At 37.6% G+C, this 27,423-nt stretch overlaps 2 protein-coding genes across 6 annotated transcripts in view; both read left to right on the top strand.

Annotated features, from left to right (window-relative positions):
- Positions 1-15,482, top strand: part of LOC145238071 (uncharacterized) — a 44,744-nt gene extending 29,262 nt beyond the window's left edge. For 2 of the 3 annotated variants that reach the window (XM_080101116.1, XM_080101115.1), the window contains exons 6-19: positions 1,239-1,365; positions 1,812-1,984; positions 4,104-4,232; positions 6,193-6,303; positions 8,870-9,051; positions 9,640-9,808; positions 10,490-10,613; positions 10,966-11,059; positions 11,398-11,529; positions 11,795-11,995; positions 12,589-12,742; positions 13,063-13,149; positions 13,693-14,119; positions 14,684-15,450. In XM_080101116.1, coding sequence (XP_079957242.1) covers positions 1,239-1,365; positions 1,812-1,984; positions 4,104-4,232; positions 6,193-6,303; positions 8,870-9,051; positions 9,640-9,808; positions 10,490-10,613; positions 10,966-11,059; positions 11,398-11,529; positions 11,795-11,995; positions 12,589-12,742; positions 13,063-13,149; positions 13,693-14,119; positions 14,684-15,321 — 2,748 coding nt within the window. In that variant the 3' untranslated portion in view covers positions 15,322-15,450. Of the gene's footprint in view, positions 1-1,238; positions 1,366-1,811; positions 1,985-4,103; positions 4,233-6,192; positions 6,304-8,869; positions 9,052-9,639; positions 9,809-10,489; positions 10,614-10,965; positions 11,060-11,397; positions 11,530-11,794; positions 11,996-12,588; positions 12,743-13,062; positions 13,150-13,692; positions 14,120-14,683 lie in introns of all 3 variants that reach the window. The other variant, XM_080101114.1, reaches the window with a different exon arrangement.
- A 928-nt stretch (positions 15,483-16,410) lies between these two features.
- LOC145238676 (proton myo-inositol cotransporter-like) lies at positions 16,411-26,992 on the top strand. 3 transcript variants are annotated; one of them, XM_080101916.1, is made up of 16 exons: positions 16,411-16,481; positions 16,779-16,925; positions 17,320-17,410; positions 17,967-18,098; positions 18,485-18,680; positions 19,122-19,281; positions 19,531-19,657; positions 20,277-20,352; positions 21,213-21,321; positions 21,622-21,785; positions 22,449-22,569; positions 22,980-23,091; positions 23,734-23,863; positions 24,310-24,462; positions 25,342-25,488; positions 26,596-26,992. In XM_080101916.1, the coding sequence occupies exons 2-16, from the start codon at positions 16,894-16,896 to the stop codon at positions 26,661-26,663; spliced, it is 1,818 nt and encodes a 605-aa protein (XP_079958042.1). In that variant the 5' UTR covers positions 16,411-16,481; positions 16,779-16,893; the 3' UTR covers positions 26,664-26,992. The 3 variants fall into 3 exon arrangements, with proteins under 3 accessions (XP_079958042.1, XP_079958043.1, XP_079958041.1); XM_080101917.1 differs by lacking the exon at positions 16,411-16,481 and having other exon boundaries at positions 16,693-16,925; positions 25,378-25,488; XM_080101915.1 differs by lacking the exon at positions 16,411-16,481 and having other exon boundaries at positions 16,695-16,925.
- Positions 26,993-27,423: the final 431 nt, after the last annotated feature.

Raw genomic sequence — 27,423 nt, 5'->3', positions numbered from 1 at the left:
TAGGGGATTCTCAACCTTCCATGCAAAGCGACACGCTAAAGCCGGAACCACCTGGGACTCGACATTCCGTCACGTGGTCTTCTTGCTTTGATGCGTAACAATAGAGACGTTCTAAAACGTGCCCGACGCCGCTCAACAGTCGTCACTTTGTGTGGGCAATTACCGAAGCCCCAGGAGAACTGCCTCCCACCCTTGTGACCCCAAAGCGTGTGTCGGGGACAATTGGTGCCGCGCGACGCAGCTCTTTATTACGTCATAATTAAGAAGGTTAATTTTAGAATAAAAGCGGCATGACACGCATCAGTAATCATGTTTATTGGAACTAATCGATTGTTTCATTGTTTTGTGCGATATTTAGACGCGTTTCAAGTTTTATGACGCAACAGTAGGCAGGTGGGACACAGGTTGCGAAATTGGTGTCGTCAATTTTGTAAACGTTAAAGTTTGACACCCACACATGTGTCTGTAAACTTACAACTCTTAGACTAACTTAAACTCAATACGGCGAAGATGCACAAACACAACTGTAATCGAACATAGCAAAAGATACATATTGAAGATCCACTCAACACTTGCGATATTCAAACCGTGCTTGTGGATGTTTTCCACTTTCTCGTGATTCGCAAAATCTGTTTTTGTGCCGCCAATTGACCTCGTGTGACGTCAGAAACAAGTTAATTGTCACGTCATAGTTCCATTGTTCTTTTCCCTTGGGAGATTTTCAACTTAAATGCTCTGAGTGATTTCTGCCTCACAAACAACGTGTTGACCAAGTCACCTTCCCATATATTCTTCTTGTTTGCTCATAAGTTGGCAGACACACTTGTTTTCCGTAATCTGTTGATCTCATCGCGAGAACGGGTTCGCTGTTGAGAAGTACAAGTCAACAGCCTCGTAAAGTTGCAGGTTTAAATCTCACGCTGGGCCTCTTCACATATTTTAATGGCAGGCTTGTTGTTGTTTGACACCAAATGAACTTGTTACTCCAACTCCATAAGTCGTATTAAAGCGTCCCAGATCTACACCGACTGGCATAGCTGCGTTTGCGGGTCGTTTATCTTCGAAACGTTTTTCCCTCAAATAGTTTGAGATCTAAAACTGCCAGCAAACTTGCTGGTAGTGAATACCTTTTCATTGCGAACGTTTTAAGTTTAACAGTAATGTTTGCGACAGATGGGAACAATAGGTCTTAAATTTGAACCTTTTTAACTAATGTTTTGTGTGTTTTTCCTCTCCAGGAGATTATAATTCTCATCCTCTTCACGATGGAGATGGGAGTGCGGGTCTGGAGCGCTGGGTGTCGCTGTCGTTACCAGGGACTCGTTGGCAGGTTAAGGTTTCTAAGGAAACCACTCTGCATCATAGGTACGTGATCACGTGGCAAAATCTTGTCAAATCTTAATGAAGTTTTTGTGTTGGTAATTTTACAGCTCTGCCTTTATATACCTGAAATGTTTTCTTTGTTGATACACACAGAATAGATACTTGCACCATTCCTCAATGCTGCAAATGTAATAAATACTTCCGATATGGAAACAGGCTCCCAAGGAAACAGAATCAGTTGATAAAAACGTTAGAATAAATTTTCGCCTATTGGCATCGTCAGTTTCTGTAAAAGCATGAAATAAACAACAATAAAATGAAGATAGAACAACATGCTACAGTCTAAAACCTCTAACAAAAAACCTACTACTTCACAGGTGAAAAAACTGTCAATTTCAAACCAACTTGTTGACAATGTAACTGTGCTTTTTCAATGTTTTACTACACAAAGGAAAACACAAACACGAAGTGATTGTCTTATGTTCCAGATATCATTGTTGTGATCGCGTCGTTCGCTGTGATCATCGGATCTCAGGGTCACGTGTTTGCTGCCACAGCGATGAGGAGTCTGCGCTTCCTCCAAATCCTCCGGATGGTGCGGATGGACAGAAGGGGAGGAACGTGGAAGCTCCTCTCATCAGTGGTAAAGGCGCACAGTAAAGTGAGTCGTCAGAATTTGACCAGTTTAATTTTAATTTCGCTTCTGTGCACCTTTTTATTTATGGTTTTTATCCGACGCTTGTTTCGCACCCTTTTATCATTCCTTCACGTGACTCAAGTGGATATAAACAGGTGTAGCTGATGTGGCCATGATATCACTTATGATGGCATGAGCATTTGCCGAAACGTTTAAACAAAAAAGCATTTCGTTTTTTACGTGTATTTAGGCCGTTATTTTTACCAGTAAACTTATGGACAGATCTGTGTGCAGTGTTCCAAATTTCCAACACGTTGCTGCATCGTCTGCGTGTTTCACACACAACATTTTTACGCCACTCGTTTTCGATTTTTTTTTATAACTTTTTATTGAGTTGGTCCCGTTCTGATATCAAAGTGTTTCATGTTGAGACCTTCTTAAAGTATAGTAAACGCTTCCAACATTTTTTTATTTTATCTAACAAAAAATACTATTATCCAAAACACAGAAAGGAAAATACTTTCATTTCATTACCGTACGGCACGGATAAAGAGGTAATACGTGCGTACTGGTGACGCTAAACCGGTATTCCGCGTGTGCTAAAGTTGTAAGTCAAGTCGGATTCGGGCTTCAATTTTTAAAAATCAGGTCTGAATTCCAACTTCAACTACAATTTCGGCTTCAAACCTAAAATATGGCGCCAATTACAACTATTCATTATCCAAATATGAATGGTACCTTGTCCAGTGTTATTGTCAGCAACTAGCTGCAGTTCGTTTCGGGGTTTCGTATTATTTTGTAATTGCTGTTGTTTTTCTGCTTGTCCAACGCCTATAGTCTTTTTGCAACACAAACCAGTAAGACAGCAGATACCAGTAATAATTTCCAAATAGCCAACAAAACAACACTCATTAACCGTAGAATGACGTTTCCGTGATCTGTTACGTGGATGAGCAGGACGTTAACGTCGAGCACGTATCCTGTTCGTCTCAAACTGATTGGAATTCCTGTGGGAATAGCGGAGCTTAACAAGCTGTGACAGTTGTCAGTTGAAACGTTGCTTCGACCTTTCAGACCCTGCGGATGCAAAACCGACCCGCTTATGCCGCAGCAGCCATTAACATTGCCACATTTACGATGCGAAACACTGGCGTGGTTTTCGGGTTTCAAAACCAAATCTTAATATTCGATAGCCTTACACAATGTAGAATAATTAGGTATTATAGAATACCATGAACACCTATCTTTAGGATCAATCTACTCCTACAGTTTGTTAAAAGAAATGTTATATCACTATAAAATACTCATACTACGCAATGTTGGAGGCATTATACCGAATCAATCCAGTCTCTCAAGCATTACTACATATACCAATGCATAGGCTGCATGGAAAAGTCTAAGACCATTGGTTTATGTCTTACGCTCTGCAGCTTTCCCCAGTTTTACAAATTCTTTTGGACCAATTTAGTTTTCGGTCGAGAAAGTTTTCGAGACAAAATGTTATGGGATTTTATTCCCGATAAAAAAGGCGATTTATAATGCTTCAAATTTGAACCATTGTTGTTTCTATGTCACAAATTTGCTCTTGGTTGTGGCAACGTTAAGGTTTAGTTGCAACTTGGAACATTTGCATTCGTTCTTGCTTCTGACGCAAACTGTCTTGATTTAATTCCATCCAGTTGTGTGTAAATTGACTGTAGTCTATTGGTTACTAAGCCTACGCATTGCGCCATACCCCAGTGGATTTCGGTTGATTTAGTGGCTCGCCAGGATTAACCACCTTGACCTTTAACGTGACGTGTTGCTTAATACCCGAAGTGTGAAAGTGATTGGTGAGGTACGAACCCACGACCTTTCGATCATGTCATGTCAACGGCACCTTGAACTTGTAACAGTGAAGGTTTATCTGCTTTCATGAATAGATCTACTCAATTTAACACATTATTTCTGGTTCCTTTCCTTTCATGATGCAGCACAAAAACGCCAAAGGGTTTTGAATTATTACGAAGATTAAATATTACTGAGTTGAAGGTTTATAATGGAAAGCTAAATTATCGAAAGTTCATTTTGATAAATTTAAAATGTTTTTTTTTTTCACCTCAACTTTACTCAGCATTGTAACTCTACATTGTGTGTTTTTCAGGAGCTCGTTACAGCTTGGTACATCGGTTTTCTCGCTCTCATCTTCGCTTCATTTCTCGTTTATCAAGCGGAGAAGGATATTAACCCGAAAGATTTTGGAACGTTTGCAGATGCTTTATACTGGGGACTGGTAAGTATGCAGAGATGTAAATCAACAATTTATTACAGTTGTGCTAAAAAATTGACTTCTATTTTGGCAACATATAAGTTTTATTGGGAGTTATTATACTCAACAGTAATATATGTATTCTGTGTAAATTCATTGATTGATTCTGGTACTCGGAAACTATTGACCATTCTCAGTTATAAGCAGTGGTGGGATTCAGCCGGTTCGCACCGGTTCTGCAGAACCGTCTAACGAAATTTTATGAGATCAGCGAACCGGTTAGCATTACTGGTTACTGTCAATGGACTTGTTGTAACAGAACCGGCCGAAAAATATGACTTTTGTGATAGAATCGGCTGACAAAATTTTTTTTAATTAAAAAAAATAAAAAAACGACTTTTTTCAGGCATTAACTGAGTTAAGTCAGTTGTGTCTATGGTTTGTTAATATTTAGCCTTGATAGTTTAGATACATATAAATTTATGTTAATGCGACTTGATTTTGTAAACCCGAAGTAAGATTTAACCATTAATTAGCATTGATATATATGCTGCCTTATTCGGGTTTTCGAAACATCCCAAAAAAACTGTTTCTTTCCTTGGGTTTTGAAATTTCAAATGTCATTGAATTGTTGGGTGCTTGAAACTTCCCCCAAACAAACCCTCCATTTTTCACTATACAATAGCCTGGAATATTTTCTCCCCAACTGTTGAGTAGTCGGGTTTTTCCACCTGTGGAATGTTGACATGCACTTAGTAATGTAAAACAGCTGTACGGAAACCCTCTGCTTTACCCCCAAAATGCATTATTATGCAAACAAGCATAAGCACCTCAAAACGCCATACCAGGCCCATCTTATGTAAAATAGCTTTTCTAACCAACTCATTTTGTAAACAACCGTAAGAGTTAACGACGCATTTCTACAGAAAACGTATAATGTGGAACAAATAGTGAAAAATTTGGGTTTTATTTGCTTTCAGCAGTTCTTATTACTTGCAAATAAGAATCATTTAAATTGCAGTTTATTTTCTACAATTAAGCGGACAATTATGTATTGTGGTTGATTTGGTGTCAAATATGACAGCTCGACTGAGGAAGTCGTCTCAAACCAAAAACGAGCAATAAATTTCAGCTAAGAGCTCCCAATTGCACTGTTTGCTATATTCAACAATGTATTATTTCAGACGTCACAGTGACATTTTAAAGAACTTCTTTAGTTGTCTGATTGTTGACGTAATAATGAAAATGCTTTATTACGTAACTATAAGGCTTGTTGTGTAAAGTCGCGACGTTAAAAGTTACCAAGATTTAGTTAGGTAGATGATTTTTTACCGACATAACTTTTTTGACTGGAGATAGCTATGAGGTAATAGAAAATGTTTTACGCAAACCGGCACTTTAGTATCTTGGGTTCTATTGACGTTTTGCCAGCTAAGAAAAACGTCGGATAATTTTAAGATATGTACATTTGAAGGTATTATTGTAAATGTTAGGGTGCATATTATACTCCAGCGAATCCCCATATAGATGTAACCTTGTGACTTGGGGCCACCCTAGATTTTGGTTCCATGATTCATTTCTTCTCATTGGGCATCACTACAAAATGTCACCGATAGTAAACAAACGAAATTTACGCTATTATTCTTATCAGTAAATCATGTTTGTCCCCAGGAATTACGCAGAACTCGCAAACATTTACCTTAAACATTTACATTTTACTGTTTCGCCCTCAAAGATAGAAAAAATACATGTGTACAATGTGTCCACTAGTATTTCAGGTGTCTGGGCATACACACAAGCTCCTTGAGTACACTAAGGACCACTGTGTGCATTGTTATGGGCCTACATATTTAACAGTTTATGTTGGACTTTACTTTTAATTGTAGCAGATTTTCTTGTATCCCTAAAAATAATAAGAGTGGTTCCCAATTGCAATAAAATGATCACTTGTTTTATTACTTTAAAAACATTTGATTGATTTCAGGTAACCCTTACAACGATTGGTTACGGCGACAAAGTTCCGAAGACTTGGATCGGTCGTCTCATCGCTTGTTGCTTCGCTATCCTCGGCGTCTCTTTCTTCGCTCTCCCCGCAGTAAGTTGAGCTTTTCATTGATATATTAAGCGTTGGTTTTTAGCCAAAAATTGAGGTTTAAAAAATATTGGCAACAAAATTACAAGACCATATATTTGAGTCCAGCATTTTTATGTTTCGACAATCATTATGTTTCATTTCTACTTTGGCGGTTTGAAAATTGTTTTAATCAGGTATTCGGGTTTACCGAATCCAACCGGGTACCCGTTTTAAATCCAGCTGTACATATGGTTAAAATGCGTATTGTTACCCACCAGTCCTGTAGATCTTCCTGGAATCTGATAAACACTGAGTCAGCCAGTTTGCTTCGCTAAAGTCCTCATATGGTAACATATTAATCAAAAATAACGTTGTCTATTTTTGAGGTAAAGCATTTGTTTGTTTGTTTTGAAAATCGATTTATTAGGAGAATTTTTTAATTAGGAGTATTAAACATCAAAGTCATTTGCTAATATATGAATATATTAGTCATCTTGTTTTGGTAATGGCGTAGTTGTTTAGTTTGTATACAATTAACAAACCATTTGCTTTTGATAAAATGTTTAGAATTATCTTCTCTCTAATATACAATACTTGTTTGACTCCTTTTTTCGCCAATTTAGATGCTAGCATGTGTCAGCTGGTCAATACCAACCCTAAGATTGCAAACGAGATTGTCAGTTTACGTATAATCCTGCTATATTTTGGCTTTCGATCTATCTTAGGTCAAAACCACAACAAAACAAATTGAAATCATCCATGTTATTTTGGGGGGAAACGTCATAAAATAGTAAAATGGAATCGTGTGTGCAACGCGGGGGTATTTACTCGTGAAACCGAAGTTCTCTTAACATCGATACAAACAACGTTGTAATCGAAAGTCAAACGAAACTTGCAGGCTTCCACGCTATCTACCAAAAGCGAAAAGTCGGTCAGCCATTTTAATAATTGATTAGATTTAAAACACGCCGATGGTACGTCCATTTGACGCGTCCAGCATGTCGAAGTGGGAAGTGTGTTTTTTTTCAGTCAAATCTCTCGTTCCGTATATACGCTGTTGCTGCTAGGCATAATATTAAATTTATAGAGCTCTTCTGGCAAATGTATTTCTTTAACCGACGTTTCGACATCCTATTCAGGTCGTCTTCATCGGGGTAAATAACACTGAATGCGAGTAGTACAGTGCACGATAAACAAAAGAAAAAATTACAAAGTTAAAATGTCATAATTATAAATCTGAATTGATTGGATTCATTTGGGTTTAATCTTAATTCCAACTCTATTGTTGTATTCTGATGTGCTCATTAAAATTAAAATCGTTTGATGATTTTGACATAATTTAAAACCGTTATTTTGCTTGATATTAAGTAATGATTTGTGGCATCGGCATGTACTCTTTCTTCGCTGAAACAAGAAACGCCGACTCGTATATTTCGGTATCTTTTTGATGCGCTTATGTCGTTTAATCGATCCCGCAAACAAATCGTCGATGCGGCGGCATTTCGTGGCCCATATGCCCGCGGATCTGGCACACATTACTCAGTCATTAAAATCGACCCGCCTGCCATCAACAACGCACGCTCTGAGTTTGATGTATCGCCGAGTTCGTTTACCGCCCTATCTATTTACGTTACGAAGCTATTCCAGCGTTTTTACCCTTTCCTATCAAGGTGTAACTGTACAATGGGCGCTTGTATGTTTTTTCGCATCGCTTATTTACTTGCATTTTTGCTTAACGACAAGGTTGTAAACGCTATTATTGCATGAGCATAGTTTTTTTCAACGTGATATCTATGCAGAGCGACGTTTGAATTATTGACAGCAGTAAGGGGCTTCTTTTGAAAACACAAATTTCTGTCAAATTCTTGGCCACAGTACAAATTATACTTTATGCACTTATATTAGGAGCCAGAAACACCAGAAACAAATTGTTTTTAATTTTAAAAGCTTTAAAGCATTTTGTTCAAACGAAAGTAAATTGACCGGTAAATGTCAATCGGTTTGTTGAATAAAACTAATTTATGGCTTTGTGGTGCCTATACTGTTGTTGCTGTTGTTGCACAACGTTTAACGCCCAACGCAACCTTTTCTAGGCCATTACGTGACCTACTTTATTAACCTTGTTACGCAACAGCGCTCCTGGTGGATTAACATTAGCGTCAATCAATTTTGCGAAATCGAAGTTTCCCGCCACAAGCTGCATTGCGAAGGTCGTGTAACCTAGGAAACCTCTATGACGTCACAAAGCTATTGTCAGTGACGTTATTGAGAAGAGCCACAATCGAAACTTTTTGATTTTCGGTTGGATCAAATTCCAGGGTTTACAACCAATCCTTATGTCGTCAGCGTTTACGATTGTTTGCATTCTTGTGCGCGCACAAATGACGTGTATGACGTAAAAGGTGTAACGTCCGCATGTCTTTTATATTAGTGGGTGAGAACTTACTCGCTAAAAACGGTAATATCAGAATCTTTAAAATTTAAAATAGTATTTGTAAATGTTTGCTCTGATTTTGAGACGTATTCCCATGTCAGGGATCGAACCCTGAACCCTCCGATCTTTAACTTACACGATTTTTGTTCCCAGGGAATCCTCGGTTCCGGGTTTGCGCTAAAAGTTCAGGAGCAACATCGTCAGAAGCACTTCGCACGGCGTCGTATGCCTGCAGCTTATCTCATCCAGTGTATGTGGAGATGTTACGCAGCCGACAAGAACTCGAGATCCGTAGCTACGTGGCTGCCTTTTATCCGGGCCTGCAACGGCCAGAGGTGAGTTTACAATGTTATGAGATTGACAACAGTGCAGTCGAAACTTCGTTATTCTGGTGCTTTGTGAAATTGTGTATTGAGCATTTTTCTACACACAAACAAGGCTTAGATATTTTACAAAAACAAAATAACGAGTTCTACAACTCGATTGACAACCTGCACTGATGATGATAAGAGTTTGTTGAAACGTCTGCATAATGTATTCTATATACACCAGTTCCTTGGCAGTTATGTTTATGATAAAATTACTCTTCAAGTCCGTGTATAGTGTTCCAAAGTAAAGAATTTTAGCGGGAAAATTCTACCAATTTAGTGGGGCAATTTTAAAAGTAGTGAACAGCATAACAATCATATGCTTTAAAATTGTGTATGCAAACACACTTAAACATTTTCCCACATAAATAAGGTTGTACAACCAAAAAAATAATAGATTTTCAGCGAAAAACTATTTTAAAACTGATAGCACTGTTTGTAGCTTTTTTGTGCAGTATTATAACTTTCTACATTATAACATAGTAAAGACCCTAAATTTTTATCGCTACGTTGGAATCGTGTGAAAACCATTGATCACCAACTTTTTCTCTTCAGCATCAGCAAGCGAAGTTTTCGAAGCATGTTACGTCCCAACGCCAGTCCCAGGTTCGCCAGGAAGACAACTCTGCGTAACAGACTTAGTATGAGCGGCGGAAAATCAAACGGATCCAACTCATCAGCGCCACCTAGCGCATCCACGTTTTCCAGCCCGGCAAAGACCGAGGTAAAAAGTTGTTAATTGTTTTTCGGTGAGAAAAAAATTATTGACTCGATTTTTATATTGCATTTTGTAAATCGAGTCGTCTTTTTAAATCGGGTAATCTTTTTAAATCCGGCCATCTTTTTAAATCGGGTCATCTTTTCAAATCGGGTAATCTTTTTAAATCGGGTCATCTTTTTAAATCGGGTAATCTTTTTAAATCGGGTCATCTTTTTAAATCGGGTCATCTTTTTAAATCGGGTTATCTTTTTAAATCGAGTTATCATTTTAAAATCGAGTCATCTGTTTTAAATCCAGTCATCTTTTTAAAATCGAGTCAACATTTTTAAATCGAGTCATCTTTTTAAAATCGAGTTATCATTTTAAAATCGAGTCATCTGTTTTAAATCGAGTCATCTTTTTAAAATCGAGTTATCATTTCAAAATCGAGTCAACTGTTTTAAATCCAGTCATCTTTTTAAAATCGAGTCAACATTTTTAAATCGAGTCATCTTTTTAAAATCGAGTTATCATTTTAAAATCGAGTCAACTGTTTTAAATCCAGTCATCTTTTTAAAATCGAGTCAACATTTTTAAATCGAGTCATCTTTTTAAAATCGAGTTATTATTTTAAAATCCAGTCATCTGTTTTAAATCCAGTCATCTTTTCAAAATCGAGTCATCATATTTTTTCTGACTATGCAGATGGTGAAGTCGCAGAGTTTCGCGGAACGACTGAGCGATCGACTCGGACGGCAGAACTCGATTCGAGTACCTTGGAGGGAAAAGTCAACGAGTAGCGACAAGAAAACTACGTCATTCGATCAAGGTGATTCCCCTGATTCATGTATTCTGCTCTTCATTGTGACGCAAAAAAAAACAATCACAAACACCATTGTATAATCGCGTTCCGTCTCGAATTGTCAAATGATAGAATGTTATCTTAGTTTTAGCGTCGCGTAACCACACAACGCAATGTAACTTATATGTACATCGGTACTACGAACAAATAAAATAACATGCTGCTAGTATTTGAGATTACATGTGCATTTTTTTATATTTATCTGTAAAATAAATTTTGCAAGCCCAAAATTTGCCCAAAATTTGGAATTAGGCCAGTTGGACTTTGGTGAAGCAATGTAACGAACAAACATAAACCACAATTTTTTTTTTTTTTTTAGATTCTGACGGAACAAGTTCTTCAAACACAAACGCCAGTGATTCCGGTTTAACTGTTCTCACTGAACAACATAAAATGGCAATACGTGGAATAAGGTACGATGACAATTTAGTATTTTATTTGATCTAGTGTTGTGAAACCCTAGCGCGCCAGGTTTGTAAAATGTGCAATATCAAATCAAAAAAGTAACACAAGCATACAAGGCAAGGCGTAGACTAGAAAATCCAGCCTGCGGTGGGATTCGAACCCATGAAAGTATCTTTTTCGGGACCAACTGACCTACAAGTTAGGTTTAGTTCGTGGGTTCGAATTCCGCCTTAGACCTTTTGCTCTGGGAAAAATTATTCAAAAACTGCCTGTAGCTTTTTTCTTATGTGTTATATTTGTCTGTCTCTTGTGTAACAAACGCTAACAATCGATTTTATGACGTCAGAATGATGAAATTCATGGTGGCGCGTCGGAAATTCAAGGAAGCGTTACGCCCTTATGACGTCAAAGACGTAATGGAACAATACTCTTCCGGTCACGTGGACATGTTGTCGCGCATTAAGATTCTCCAAAACAGGTAAGAGATCACGTGGTCGGCTTAAGGTCACATCAAGGTCACCAGCTGTTGTGAATTTTATCACTGATTTCTTTGTTGTGTTTTCTGACACAACAAGAGGTACCATTGGGTATGCGTGGTACCGACAAATTGCTCGGCGCACGTTGGTGAGTTTACAAACGACTTGTTTTATAACGACTATTTTGGCCTGCACCCCCCAAAACGCCTAAACGAACGCTTTAAACCGCATTACCAGCGAATTAGCCGGGTGGTTTTGTATTTACAGGGTCGACATGATCTTGGGCATTTCAACGGAAACACCAACTTCAGTGAACCAGAACGGACCATGCGCGCGCAGGTCACGTGTTGTCAGTTGCAGCTCATTACGTCACAGCGAGTCTCCCAGCATGAATTCTCGCTTAAGTCTTGTCGAGCACGAAGTGAGGAAGATCGACAGGAAGATGGACGTTATCATTGATCTATGCAGGTTGGTGTGCGTTCAAGTATTCGTTCAGCTGGCGAGTGTGCGTAGAAATACGGGTTTGGGTTTTAAATGAAGTTAAGTGTAGTCAGTTGCGGGATTCAGCCTGTTCGCACTGGTTCTATATAACGTCTCACAAAATTTTATGAGATCAGCGAACCGGTTAGCATTACTGGTTACTGTCAATGGACTTTTTGTAACAGAACCTACTGAAAAATATGACTTTTGTGATAGAACCGGCTGACAAAAAATTTGAATCCCCCCAGCCACCACTGAGTGTAGTTGCATATTTTTTCCGGTAAAACGTTTGTTGTTTGGGGCGTTTGTACAGTCAACATTTATGAGCAAATATAAACATTTGTTCAATACTGGGATTAACCTTTAAGCATTCGTACTGACCAGCCATAAAGAAAGTATATTCCGCCTTGTATTGAAGTCGCCAGTTTTTGTTAGATGCAAAAAAACTTCCTTTCGGTCAGTAATTAAATATAATATTATTACAAATCAAAAACAAACACACGAAACAAAGGGCAAAAAAGTGAAAAAACTGTGAGCCGTTAAAATGAAAAATAAATAATTTAAATTTCAATGTACCATAGAAATCACAAACCGCAACGTGGCGATTCCATGGCAACCTGGAGAAGAAGATCTGGGAAGAGGAGGAGCTCCGATAATGATCCGGATTCGGATGAGGATCAACTGAGATCAGGAAAAACCGAGTTCTGGAGATCCAGGAAAAAATCTGATTCGACGGTAATTAAGAAGGGGATTCCCCTGTGTTAGGAGACTAATTAATAGAACTTGGTTTGTTTATAATGGAAGAAAAAAAATTAATGACATTTTATTGATTGTTTGTTTAGCTTGGGAAGTGTTTATTTCTCCTAAACTAACCGACTTTTCCGCAAAGCAAGTGTAAAGACTATTAATACTAAGTAGGATGTTTTGAGTTTGTAGCAATACAATTAAGCTATATCAATCACTCAAGCCCGAAATTAGCTGTCAGAGGACAACATTTGTCATGGGTACACATCAGTCAGTTAGCACTTTAATTTACGATTGATTTATTTTCGCAGAAATCAGCTTCATCTCGCCGAAGCAGTAAGAGGAGAAATCGACGGAACGATTTCCGACCTGCTGCGGCCTGGGATTTGCCTCATAAGGTAACTATAGGGGGGCGACATTTGTATCAAGTTTGCATGTTCACAATGGCAACTTACGCTTTGGCTAAAACGTTCCGTATTTGTTCGTTTTTGAAAAAAACACAGGGAAAAATGCAATATGTGTTGAACCATATCTTGGCTTTTCGCTGTTAACTTTCTGCTCGGGGTTTCACAACCTAAAAACTTTTCATTGTTTGAATGATTGCTCGGTTTTAACCATAACATATCTTCACAAGATAACACAAAGAGTGTAAACTACGAATAAACGGTACTACATTGCACAAGCGGTGACGAATGGAAATATACGCACGACAGTAATCATCCAATAGCATGTCGCTTTTTACGTCTGGTGGAGCCGCCTTGTTTCTCGTTATGAACAGATCAGTGTATAGTGTTTCAAAGCAATAAGCCAGTTTTAATAAACATCCACACGCTCATGTATAAGTCTGATTATGAACAATAGGAAAGTAGCCAAAAAACGACTCCTCCATCACTTTGTGCAACTTTATGCAACAATTTATGAATACAAGTTTGTCCATTTAGTTTTCCGAGAAATACCAACAGAGACGCGACGACAGAGACAGCAATGACCTTATGACGATGAAAGCTCCCGACACCAGCGATGAGAGCGACACAAGCGACACAAGCGACACAAGCGACGCGGACGACGACGCTTTTATCGCCGGCAACTCTCCCGCGCAGAAATCGAAATCCAGCTCAATTCGTTCTGGACGAAGCAAACGTCGCAACAGCGCCCGTCAGCGGAAAGTCGGTTTAGGGTCGTGCTTGCCACATGATGAGCTAGAGAGCTCACATATTTCACCTATGCGTCGGGTTCAACGTTTATACGATATGGATTTCACCATTGCAACCCATCTTCAAACTCAGCCGACTTTTCGGCTGAGGAGACGAAACTCACTCGATTTGTCGTTGGTTCAAAGGTCAAAGAAAGTATTTGACGAACAAAGAGGTGAGGAATGAAAATACTAGGAACAATTGAGATATAAATCCATAACTGGGATCAGCCCTGAAGCATCTATGCAGACCAGCGATGACGACACACTCATATAGATATCATAGTACGCCTGGCCCATTAAAGGTGTTCAATAGGCCTGGCATACCAAGCTAATTGGGAACAGTTTGCATGAAATTAGATCGACTTGTTCGTTTCAACGAGAGTTATAAGGCGGGCCAGCTTCGGGCTTAGCTTTAAATAAACTAGACTTGACTTCACACTTTGTTTATCGGACTTAATTAGAGCATCTACTTTCGGGTTTGGGCAACCCAACTTTTTTCGAGCTTTTTTTACCGATTAAAAATATCTAATATATAGGCATAAAGCCATTCATGATAAATTATGTGCAGCTGGCATCAAGGCAAATGGCCATACATGCTGGTATAGTCTTGTCACCAACTATACGCTAATAAGAAGTTATAGACCAAAACAGTGTGCACAGTCTGCAGCTAAATAAAAGGGTCAGAAGTGTTGAAATTAAACCGACCACGAGATGTTAACCAAAAATTTTGATTTTAGCTTACCGCCATTCCGGCTCTGACGTAATCGACTGGTACCAGAAACGAACCAATCACAACGCAGCGTCGCGGTTGATTGATCCCGACCCTTTCCTGTTGACGCCGACGACATCGACCACACCGGACAGCGACGACCGGTTGCCGAAACTTGATCCGCTAGACGGTGACCGGGAGCGCATTGCAAAGAAGCGAAAACTTCTGTCCATCGATTCCGGCTGTGCAGCACCCTCTCCTGACTACTGCCAAACAGATTCGTTCCTTTCGTGTATGACGTTCGACATGGACGAGCCGGTTGAGTCGCCGTCGAGTAGTTCAGGCACGAAACGTTATTGTACTACGAACAGCACCACCGCAACAACCACAACCGCCGAATCTGACTCCTCACGTAAGCACTGCCTCGTACACCTCGAAAACGAGGGAAAGAAGCGGTCGCACTCTAGCTCCTCCTCCGACGAGGACGGGGAGGGCGCACCACTGTCAGGTGAATCACCAGTGCTATGTAACGGTGCCCCCCAATCCCCGCTATTTGACGCGTTCGAACCAAAAGTTGCCTTAAGCCCCGCATACCTGGGGTTGGATGAAACATCTGCTGATGTGGAGCCCTTTTTTGAATCCTACTCGCTCAAAGACATCGTATAGATTTTATTTTACTCCGCCTATCTTTTCCGTCTTTTTCGTTTTTCTTCCCTTTGCGTTTCTCTTCCGTTCCGCACCATTGCGCCCAGCCATCATACGACACCTATTTTAATAAAATACGAAACAAACTGATGACGTAACGTAAGTTGTATGTCATTAAATGACGTCAAAATCCACTGACATTAAATGTTTAGTTGAGGGTTTGATAAAATAGATAGCGTCAGTGCAAAGCAAGGATAAGTGTGAAATTCGGTAAAGGTTTTAGTTCCATTCTTAAGTTTAACGTATGCATTACGACAGAAATTATCAACATTTTCTATTTTGAACTGTTCTACAGAACTTGAAGATATAATGTAGACCAGTAGTTCTCAAACTGTGCGTCGCGACGCCCTGGTGCGTCGTTTGAATTTTCCAAGGGCGTCGCAGAATAGTTCCGTTTCGTGGCGTTTTGTTGTTGTATCAATAAACACAACTTTAATAATAAGTTTCCTCATTAACTTTTATTTGCTGGTGCGTCGCAAGTCCAGAAAACTTTTCCAGAGGCGTCGCAACAAAAAAAGTTTGAGAACCACTGCTGTAGACCAGTGTTTCCCAACCTATGGGTCGCGACCCAAAGTTGGGTCGCCTGGCAATTCTGTTGGGTCGCCTGTTTTTGTGGCAATAAAAGCATCTACTCCTTGACTTCGTTTCGTAGCGTTATTTTATTATTTCTCAAGGCTATGAATTGTTGCCCAATAATAATTTCATGACAATTTGGCGTGGAAGTGGTTGATTCTGATTGTGACGTCATAATATTTGTGTGAGATCACTGTTAAGCGTTGTCCGGCTGATAGTGCTTTGAGCCAGCTCTAAGTTGGTTAAAAATAAACGAATATTATTTGATTTTTCAAATTGGCGCAGAAATTTTCGAAAAGCTTTCCTGATTTACAAACAAAAATCAACCCAAAATAGTATGAATGTATGTTTATGGGTCGGACAATCCACAAAACTAAATTTTGGGAAGTATTTGGGTCGCGACAAAAAAAGGTTGGGAACCACTGCTGTAGACGACCTGGAATATTTTTAACACGCTCATCTCGCATGTCTAAAGAATATTTCTTTCCTGTATTTACCCCTTAAGGCTTTCAACTTCAAGATTGATGTTATATTACTGGGTTGAGTAGGTATGTATGAAACTCTTGTCAGTTTAATCATAGAATACTAAATCATAAAATCATAGATTTTAGTATTCTATGGTTCAATACACCTTATAAGATGTGCTTTTGTCAAAAAGCCTTTTGAGTTGTGTTGGCTTATACTTCGAATTTAATTTTATACGCCTTTTTAGAATATGAATCAAGGTTTTATTTGCAAACAAATAAATTGCCAATAGTTTAACAAAAAACAGAACCAAACCACACGCAAAACCCAAACGTACACGTAAAAAAGAATATTTTGTGTTGTTGTCTTTGCTGACGTAGTGCTTACGGAAGGGAAACCCCCATATGCAAATGACATCAACAGAAGGTCAGTGAAGAAATTGCTACTATGATATTCGCTGGAAGTTAGTTCGGTTTCGTTGCCTGTTTCTATATAATGGTGGTCTCCGAACGGAAAAGTCTCATCAGGTAACTAAAATTATTACGCAATTAAAACGAAAAATTAAATTTGATAATCGCGAATGTTGTGCAAATGTTTTTTGACCTTTAATCGCGACAATAAATCTGGATAATAATTGACAACCTTCGCACAACGGAGCTTGTTTGCTTTTAAATAAAACTGAACAAATAGTTACAGCTTGTGTATGTGCAGGCTGGAAGTGCACAACATTAGTTGCAGTGCATTCTATGTCGAGAACAGCTGGTTTGTTCTTTTAACAGGAAGTTGCTCATAAATGTTTCTCACAACAGTTTAATAGCAGTGCCTCTGTTTATATTAGGTCAAAAAGGAATAGAATGATTTTAGTTGAAATTTGTGCCTGTTTCTTCCTTTTTGTGTGTGTAAACCTTTGTGTGTTTTTAGAGGTGGTAATTTTTACGAGCCAACACTTCAGCAACTTGACATGGCAGCATCAAACGATACCGTAGGTGATTCTAAACAACCTTTACCAAAGGTAAGATAAATGTATAAGATGGTTGGGGTCAAATTGATCAAATTATTGCTTTGAAAGATAAATTAACTGGATTGGAAATGTAAACTAATTAATATTAATGTCAGTAGCTGCAAGGAAGCACATTGAGTTGCACAGTAAACCTCCGTTAATATTGACAATGTAGTCGAAAAAATTGTTCGGATTAGGTTAAGATCTGAAAACCGATGTCTATTAGTTAAAGCCTTGCCACATTACAAATTATTTGTTTCTTTAACTGAGGTTTACCATATTTAATGGTATCATCCAGCAAGTTATGTATATAGAACTTTATTACAAAGCTTGGTCAAAAAAACATTATAGTACATTAAACCAAAGTTGAATATGTGACATGTATATATTGCCTTTCTACATCAGTACTGTTTACATTTTGTTATGACGTGGATTAAATAGGCAAAAAAAAAAAACATTAAGTGCAGTAGTTTACTGCTGCTTTGGTACAAACATGAATTGGGGCATACACTTTTATTGTGCAGTTACAGTTAATGTCTTGTTGAAATGTTTATTGTTTGTTTTTCAGACCAAAAAGTTTGTGTATGTACTTACAACATTTTCAGCCATTGGTGGGTTTTTGTTCGGATATGACACAGGCGTCGTCAGTGGAGCTATGATTCTACTGAAAAGTCACTTTGCTCTAAATAGCTTGTGGCAGGTGAGTTGCACGTTGATAGCCGATAAATCATACTGTAAACAAACGGCTTGCAGAAGACCTACATTTGTGAAAAGCTATATTAGTTACCAAAATTGTTTGTTATATATATATAACTGTTTCTGTTCATATTATTACATAAGTACACATGTTTTTGTAAAGTTTCAAAGGTTCGCAACAAAAACAATTACTGTTTTACAAAAGAGAAACTAATTTTCATATGGTTTACAGAAAACTCATTGCCTATTTTTGTTGAAGACTTTTATAACTATAACTTAATACTTCGCTATATTTTAAATGTTATCAACAGTTTGTTTCTTGAAAATACAAATGTTTTTGTAAAGGTTTACCTGTTTTTCAGCAACATTTAATGTTTCACAATTTCACAGGAACTAATTGTGTCGGTAACAGTGGGTTTTGCTGCAATCTTTGCTTTCATTGGTGGACCTTTGAACAATGCAATAGGAAGACGGGGCGTTATTATCACTGCTAGTATTGTTTTTATTGCCGGTTCTGTTCTTCTGGCCGTTTCTACCAGTAAAGAGATGCTACTGGGTGGACGGGCTGTGGTGGGAATGGGAATCGGTAATCTTTCTGATTTGTTGTTTGATGTGCCACAATATATTACAAATAAAGCTGTTATCAAATAAAGTTTTTTATAATTATCAAATAGGTGATTTCAAAATTCTTAAATAGTTGCAATTATCAGGGAGATAAGTTCAAAGTTTTTAACGGTGAAACAATTATTTGTGTGATCTCTGGTTACGCATTTCTGTATATTTCGTAAAACCTCTACAAAAAAATTTGATTCCAACTTTTAGAACATTTTTAATTCATTTTCCAAAACATCTATTAATCCAATAATCACTAAAATATAAAGTATGTCCTGAAATGTACTGTATATTAATGTAACAAGCATACTACCTTGATAGACTAAAAGAGGTTTGCTAAATCTATAATGATTTCCTGTTAAAATACTTTCGTAGTTACCAAACCTTTTACTGACAAGTTATTATTGTTACACAGGTCTAGCTTCCATGACAGTTCCCATGTACATCGCTGAAGTGTCGCCGTCACATATTCGAGGTCGCCTAGTAACCGTCAACAATTTAATGATTACTTGTGGTCAATTTATCGCTAGCTGTATTGATGGACTTTTTAGTAGTGATAAAGTTAATGGATGGAGGTACACTGGCTATATCTGGATAAAAAATAATAATATGTACCTGATTTAATAAGTTTACAATTGTACAACTATTCTCAAATCAAACTTTTCACACAAATAGTAAAGTTTTTTAACTGTATTTTTTAACAAGTTTATGTCGAAATTTGCAATACATATCATCAAAGTTGCAATAAGAAGTAGATTTTGCAGACATGTATTAAGCTGCCAAATACATTTCATTTTTTCTGTAATATTGTTCACATTTTGAAGGTACATGTTGGGTTTGGCTGCAGTCCCTGCTGCTATTCAGTTTATTGGATTCATGTTTTTGCCCGAAAGTCCGCGATGGTTGATGCAGAAAGACAAATACGACAAGGCAAAGAAAACTTTGCAAAAAGTAAGCACTACTACCTGTAATATAACTTTAAATAACTTTTCACTAAAATTTTAATATAAGTGAATTGTATTACATGAAAAGAAATAAAACAACAATACTATAGTAATACAAGTCTAGAAAAGATTTCAAAAATTAAAATAACATTACAATTGAAAATACACAATTGGTAGACTTAGGTGAATGTACTATAGCTAATTCCTAAACAAATGTAGTTTTGTTTGTGCTATACTTGGAAAATCATGTTCAACGTGTATGGAATATTAATATTGCACAACATGATGATTGTTTTATCGTCATTTTGTCTCAATGTTTCACCAACAAACAAAACAAACTCATCTCATTTATGCCCCATATACACTTGCTAATGGTAAAGCAAGATTTCAACCACCAACTTCGTGACCACATGTCAATGGCTTTTGTATTTTTCGACAATCAGGCGGCAGTCCGAGAACTGAAAATTGCCCTTTGTCGTTCACGGGATTCGAACCCAGGATACTTCCGGGGACGAAACCCGATCAGGTTTTGTATATGGGTCAGGCGCGCCAGGTCATTCGGCCAAGTTTCCCGCATGTCAATGGCTTTCAAGTTACAACATTTCTTACATCCTTGTCATGTTTAGATTCTAGATAATGAGATGGAAGTTGAAAGAGAATTTCAAATCATCAAATCTGTAGTGGATGAAGAAAAGCGAAATGGTCAGTTCACATTAACTTCTATATGTGTAAACTCCTTAACATGTTAGTCAGTATATGTGTATACAGTCAAACTTCGATACTATGACACCTTGCTATTATGCCACCCTCGCTACTATACCATTTTTGATCGTCACCAACTAAATTCAATAGAAAATATATTCACTATGCCACCCCTTACCCTTGATACTATGACACATGAGAGTACAGTGTATTAACGGTCTGGTTATGGATTGAAAAATTGGGCCTTCTGACAACTTAAAAACAAATCGTTGAATAAACAAACGTGGTCATGTTAAGAGGTTTCACGGCTTTGCAGCGAGTTATGTAAATGCTGTTCTGTGCTTGTGTCATGGCAAAGCTAACAGATCTTGTTTGTTCTAGGCACGATCTATCCGTATTTTTGTAATAAATTATACTATATACTGTAATAAATTACAATCGTACAACACAACGTGGCATTACAGTACAAGTCACATCACAAGGCTATGTTTAAAAACAACCCTCAATATTATGCCACCCTCGCTACTATGCCACTTTCTCTCGGTCCCAAAGGGTGGCATAGTATCGAAGTTTGACTGTATTTGTATATCTGTTATGTATATCTGTTTTTGATGATTGAGATATTTTACATTGCTATACATTTGCAACTCGATAAAATGAGATACCAAGGTTTTTGTCCTTTAATTCGGAGTGTATTATTCTTTAGTCTTTACTTCAAAATGCCCTCTATGCCCATATCCAAACCATTTTATCATTATAATATTTAAGTTGTTTTTGACACTAATGTTTTAACAATTGTTGCATCTCCTATTAGTCTGTTATTGTTCACAAGTTACACTACTAAACATGTTTTTTTGCAGATTCCAGCAGTTTGTGTCGAGTTTTAAGTGATGTATCGGTGAGACGAGCTCTCTTTGTGGGCTGTGGTTTGCAGATGTTCCAACAACTTTCAGGAATCAATACAGTAATGTGAGTTTCATGTTGTTTCCAAACCAGTTGTGTTCCAACTACCTTGCAATGTGTACAAAAACTTTTAAATTCAAAACCTTACTAAATAACATCATTTACAAATGACGCAAATTGACATTGGAAGTTTGATGTGACCTTGCGTGACATACAATGTGATCTCATTTCCAATTTGCTAGATACAACGGTGAAATAAAAAACATATTTTAAAACTGTTTTATTTATAACTTGCATTTACTTTTTGTGTGGTCTCTGGCTTTCATGTGTCTATGATGTCACAAAATCTTTTGTTTCATCACTCAGGTATTACTCTGCATCCATCATTCAAATGTCGGGTGTTCGTGATGCAAGTTTAGCAATCTGGCTCGCAGCAGTTACAGCTTTCGTAAATTTTCTTTTTACATTTGTCGGAGTTTGGCTTGTCGAGAGAATGGGAAGAAGACTTCTCTCTCTTCTCAGCATTGGAGGTGAATATCATTATGATGGAGTATTTGTATTTCTTATTACATGTCATGTGTTTGTTATGTATGGTAAAAAACACAATTGAACTACAGTAACATCCGACCTATTTTACCAAAGGTTTTTCTCAAAAAAACAGTTGTTTTATCTCAAATAGCAGTTCTATACTAACTGAGTAACTGTGACATCATCCAGTAATAGAGTAGCATGTTTTAAACAAATACTCACCAAGCAAGCTTTGAAATGAGTTGAATTAATTTCGCTTGGTTAAAAATTGCTTAACACCAACCAGAAATGGCCAAAAACTTTCACCTGCTACCCCAACCGAACTCCTTTACAGGCCCTTATAAATATGTTAAGCACAAAAACATAACACAAAAAATTACCAATTAAAACCTTAAACCCAAAACTGCGATTACAATTAGGATATATCAACTAAGAGACCGCAACTAAAATATGTCAGTGGTCCCCAAACGATTGATTCTGTGGCCAATTTTAATAACATTTACAACAATGCGATGACAAGTGATTATGACAGCTTGTTTTTTACATGTCAGAAATAATGTAGCTTTGTAGCCAACTCAAATTGTTTTTAATGGCTAATTCTTTTGTAATAACTCAAATATACAAGTAAAATAAAACTAGCATCTCAAACCCACATTAACTTCCAGGTGTCACTTTATCTTTATTGTTTCTTTCCTGTGGATTTTTCCTCTCATCTCTTCATTCACCTCCTGTGATTTTCAACAACACTAACTTCATCAATACGTCAAATGCCTGCTCTCAGTTCCAGTAAGTTAGTAATCTAACTTTTTTTTCTTTTTCCATATTTTTACAAAGGGCATCTTTTTGCATAAAGGGTTTTTACATTTTAGTGCATAACTTTTGTAGTACCATTTATGTCTGAATAGGAAGTTTTAGTTTATTTGAATTTTTTTCTGTGGTCCTATGTACAATAAACATAAATGTTTTAACACATTTAGACAAAAATAATAATGTGATTTTGGTCATATGGGATAAAAAGTGAAGTTTAAATAATTAAATCACCATAAACAAACCACAAATTGCAGCAATGCGTTTTGTTATAATGTAGTAAAACATATGTTGAACATTTAGAAAATACTGCTTTTGTCAAACCTTTTATAATTTTTATGTGTTACATTAATTATAGTTTTAGTCACATAGAATTTGTCACGTTATAGATCTTGTGCCCCCTGCATGCAATCCTTACACTGTGGATATTGTTACATGGAATACCACAACCATTCCGTGTATAATACCTCGTGTTTACCTATTGACCCCAACAATAACCAGGTAAGTTGAAAATACAGAATAATATAAAGATGATTTCAGATAATCGCAATATAGAGCAATATATAAAATACACATAAAATATACCAATAAATAAATATAGAAAACTCGTTCATAAACCACACTTTTCTTACATGTTGTGCACGTTTTTTTACCTAACTTTGCTGCTTCTTTTTTAACTAACAAGAAGCAAATGAAATAAATTGGAGAAATTTGGTGGCGTTTTTTTTTCCTTCCTAATTGCTTACTGGAACAAATCTTTTCTGGGAATTAAAATATCCTGCCTAAGTAAGAAAAATAGCGCCTGTTTGAGAACCACTACCCTAACCTCCTTGTCATAGTGTGTTTCGAAGACTGTACCAACCTATTCACTTGTTGTATGATTTATAATTTTCCTGATATTTTCTTAACCTCAATGTGCTTTTTTGAGTTGGAGAAACAAATAATTACATAATAATATTACATAAATTTGGTGGCAGTTTTTCTTCACCAGAATAAATTTCCTCCAAGCAAATAAAGTATTTCCTCCCGGTTTTAGAATCGCTGCCCTAACCTATATGTTATAGTGTGTATTGAGCACATGGTGAAGTACATTAAATCTGCAGCAACCAATTATCCACTTTCATGTATTTTATATTTTTCCAGATATCCACTGGTGGTCCGTGCTCGTCGCTTAGCAACAAGGGACCTTACTTCGCCCCCAACTACTGCCCGTCCCCATTCTCGTGGATGGCCATGGCGGGGATGATCTTCTATCTCGCATTCTTTGCTCCTGGCGAGTTAAACACTTTATTCCCCCGCAACATAAATAGAAATTATACAAGAAAACCAGATCATCAAATGTGATTTCTGCAGTGGATTAAATCCATCAACTGGCAGCACTTTGTTACCAACTGCTGCAAGTTATAATAAATAAACAATGGTGTCACAGCATAGTAAATACATGTAGATACCGAGCTACAATAGCATTCCTGGTCAATGTCTTGTTACCAGCTGCACTGATGAGACCCTATAGGCTAAAAACATAGTGCACTAAATGTAGCCTGCTCATGCAATTTTGATTTTAAATTGCAAATGTTATAGTTGCACCCAAGTTTAAAATTTAACGTTGGCTGGTTATATGCCTGTTTGACACCCCACCCAAAAGCCTTGTTTTCATGAGTGGTGCTTCTTTAATATCCATTTTTGCATGTCACTGATACTCTGATACTCACTACGCAGGTATGGGACCAATGCCATGGACAGTGAACTCTGAGATTTATCCACAATGGGCGAGAAGTACAGGGAACGCTTGTAGTGCTGGAGTCAACTGGATATTTAATGTCATTGTTTCACTCACATTCCTCACTATAACTGAAGCTCTAACCACGCAAGGTAACTATGGATCGAATGTACGGAGTGGTCACCCGGTACCGAGCACTGTTTTGATGCTCGGTACCTTATGGAATGTTCTAAAAATTATTTGCTGAAGTGACAAGTTTAGTTCGAAATCACATCGTTTGGTAAATCAAACTTTCCAACTTGGCAAAGATTGTTTTTGAGAATTAAAAACTTTTTCATAGCAACCATTGTGACTTCATTTTGGACACGGTTCTAAGTTTCAAAATGCATTTTTTTAATAATGGGGGTTGTAATGTGTAGAGCAGTGGTTCACAACCGGGGTCCGCAAAGCGTTTTCAGGGGGTCCGCGACAACTTCCTAATTTTGCAGACAACGATATTGATAAAGCGCTATTTAAAAAATATGTCTCAGCATTTTAAAATAGCATGAAACTTGTGTAAAATCGTTCTTCAAAGGCGACAAACCAAAATGCATTGTGACATTTTAACCCCATTATGATGCAACAGCGGTAAATTTTCAGTGGCAAACAACGTCACATCACAATGTAATGGCTCTCTATTATTGAGTTCCGGTGTCGCAACCCATTCAAAGTGATTGAAATTTTGGTCCTGGACCAAACGTGGTTGGTATATTCTGCACCTTTTTTGGGTTGCTCGTTAATAAAAAAAGGACAAAAAATTCCAAAACCTTGAAAAGGGTCCGCGATTAGCATGACAGTACCAAAAGGGGTCCGCAAAGGCAAAAAGGTTGGGAACCACTGGTGTAGAGGAATATGGGCGATAAAAGGGGGGCCGCTATCAGAGAAAAGGAGGCCATTATTATTTGAAGAAGATTATTTTGTGGAAAAGTGGTCCGTTACCGCAACCATTGATCATTGACGTTAAACTTGTATTTTTCTATTTTTATTTCCAGGAGCTTTTCTACTCTTCGCTTGCCTCGCACTTTTAGGTTTTTTCTTCATTTTTCTTTTCCTGCCTGAAACCAAAGGCAAGCCACTAGAGGAGATAGAGAGCACATTCAGTGTCGGATGGCTCGTTCCGGGTCGCAAAGAATCTAAAGGTTTGTGAGGAACTGAAAAATATTGGTGCAGGAAACTTATATAGTTGGGATTTGTTGCGGATTTTGTGGGAAATTATCCAAACAATGACAAATAATGTTAATAAAATGGTAAAAACAACACTGTTTAAAAGAAGTCACAGTACGCCAGGCCCGTTGAAGGCGTCGAACCGAATCAGCCGGTCACCAAGCATTCCCGTATGGCAAGGCACAGGCTAGAAAAATCTAGCGTGACTGCCATGATCGCTGGTCTGCATATACCAGTGGTTCCCAACCAGGGCACATGGCCCCCCAGGGGGGCCACGAGCTGTGTTCCGGGGGGCACGGGCGTATATTCACAAGAAACACCCACTAAAAGTCATTTTCACTTTAACTTTTTTCCCGAATTCAATCGACTATTTCACATACAATTTATATAGTGAGGTTTATCACGCTCATTTACTCTATTAGACCTGTTTAAAGCCAAAATTAATACTGCATTCCAACGCGAGATTGCTATCTACATTTTAAGGGGGCCACAGGTCCTACAAGGTAATTTGAAGGGCGCCACGAGGCTAAAAAGTTACTTTAAGGGGGCCATGGTCCACGAAAGGTTGGGAACCACTGGCATAGACGCTTCAAGGCTGATTCCAGTTTTGAATTTATGTTTATATTAACTGTTTGAAAGAAAACGTGAAAAAATCGTTAATTTATTCGACTTTCCCAGTTCCATAGGTATTTTAAGCGACAGAGGGAATGTCTAGTTCACTTTACCGTTAATGAAACGCAGTTTTGGAAACTTAGTGATTTGGAAATTAAACAATGAACTGCAATACCACGTCTTATCCATCTTACGCGTGTAAAATAAATCAAAATAACTTAGTTTCGTTATTTTGTAAAAGTTAATTGCGGAACAACACCATATTGTGGACAAAACAAAAAATTGAAATATGACAAATCTCTCCTTTTTTCCAGGCTCGTTTACAAAAGTTTCAGAACATTTTTTCATTTGTTTCCACAGGAAAACTGGTTACATGCGTGCATAGTTTATCTTTACACAGCTTGGCCCCAAAACATGAATTCCTTCCATGCAATCTTGTCACAATTTATTATTTTTATGTTTTTCACCAGCTTATCACGTGATTTTGAATAACCAGCAAGTTGACGAATCAGATGAAGACACGCTGTTCGCAAGATAGCAAGTCCCGCCCTATGTGCTTTATAGTTGCTGCAGAAATAGTGCTTTAATTATTTGTGTGTTCGTTAGTAGCATAGCTCAAGTGGTAGTTTTAGGTGTTAGATTGTTTCTTGCATTTCTTTATCTTAAACGCAATATCTGTAAATGTTCCTTTGTCGATTTTTCTCCGTTGCTCTCAACGCGTTTACCTTCGGGCAAAACACATCCTTGCAAATATGTCCAAATTATGACGTCATAGCTTGTGACGTCACAATCAAACGTTTACGTCAACTGTGAATGTATTTTTTTTATTTGTAATGTTTTAATAAACAGTTGTCGTACATTGCAAAAGCTTTTTAAGTTTGCAAAAATCGAAGTCTGTTGAGAAAAAGAAACTGACCACCACATTACATCATAGTACCAAAAATAGAAAAATCGGAAAAGCTATAGCCTTAGGTTTTTTTCAAAAATCGGGTCAAAATTTTTGAATTTGAAAACCGGTTTGGAGGTTCGGTAGGAGGCAGAAACCGGTCATAACCGGTTTGAAACTGGAATATTCCCGCGAAAACTCACCGAAAACCGGATTTTTCTTCGATTTTTTGACCCCCAAAAATCGAAAAAACGGAAAGGCTATAGCCTTAGGGTTTTTTCAAAAATCGGGTAAAAATTTTCGAATTTGTAAACCGGTTTATACCGGTTTGGAGGTTCGGTAGGAGGCAGAAACCGGTCATAACCGGTTTGAAACTGGAATATTCCCGCGAAAACCCACCGAAAACTGGATT

Source organism: Phallusia mammillata, chromosome 7, assembly GCF_965637545.1.
Source record: "Phallusia mammillata chromosome 7, kaPhaMamm4.hap1.1, whole genome shotgun sequence".
NCBI classification, from domain to species: domain Eukaryota; kingdom Metazoa; phylum Chordata; class Ascidiacea; order Phlebobranchia; family Ascidiidae; genus Phallusia; species Phallusia mammillata.
This window is presented reverse-complemented; position numbering and strand designations above follow the sequence as displayed.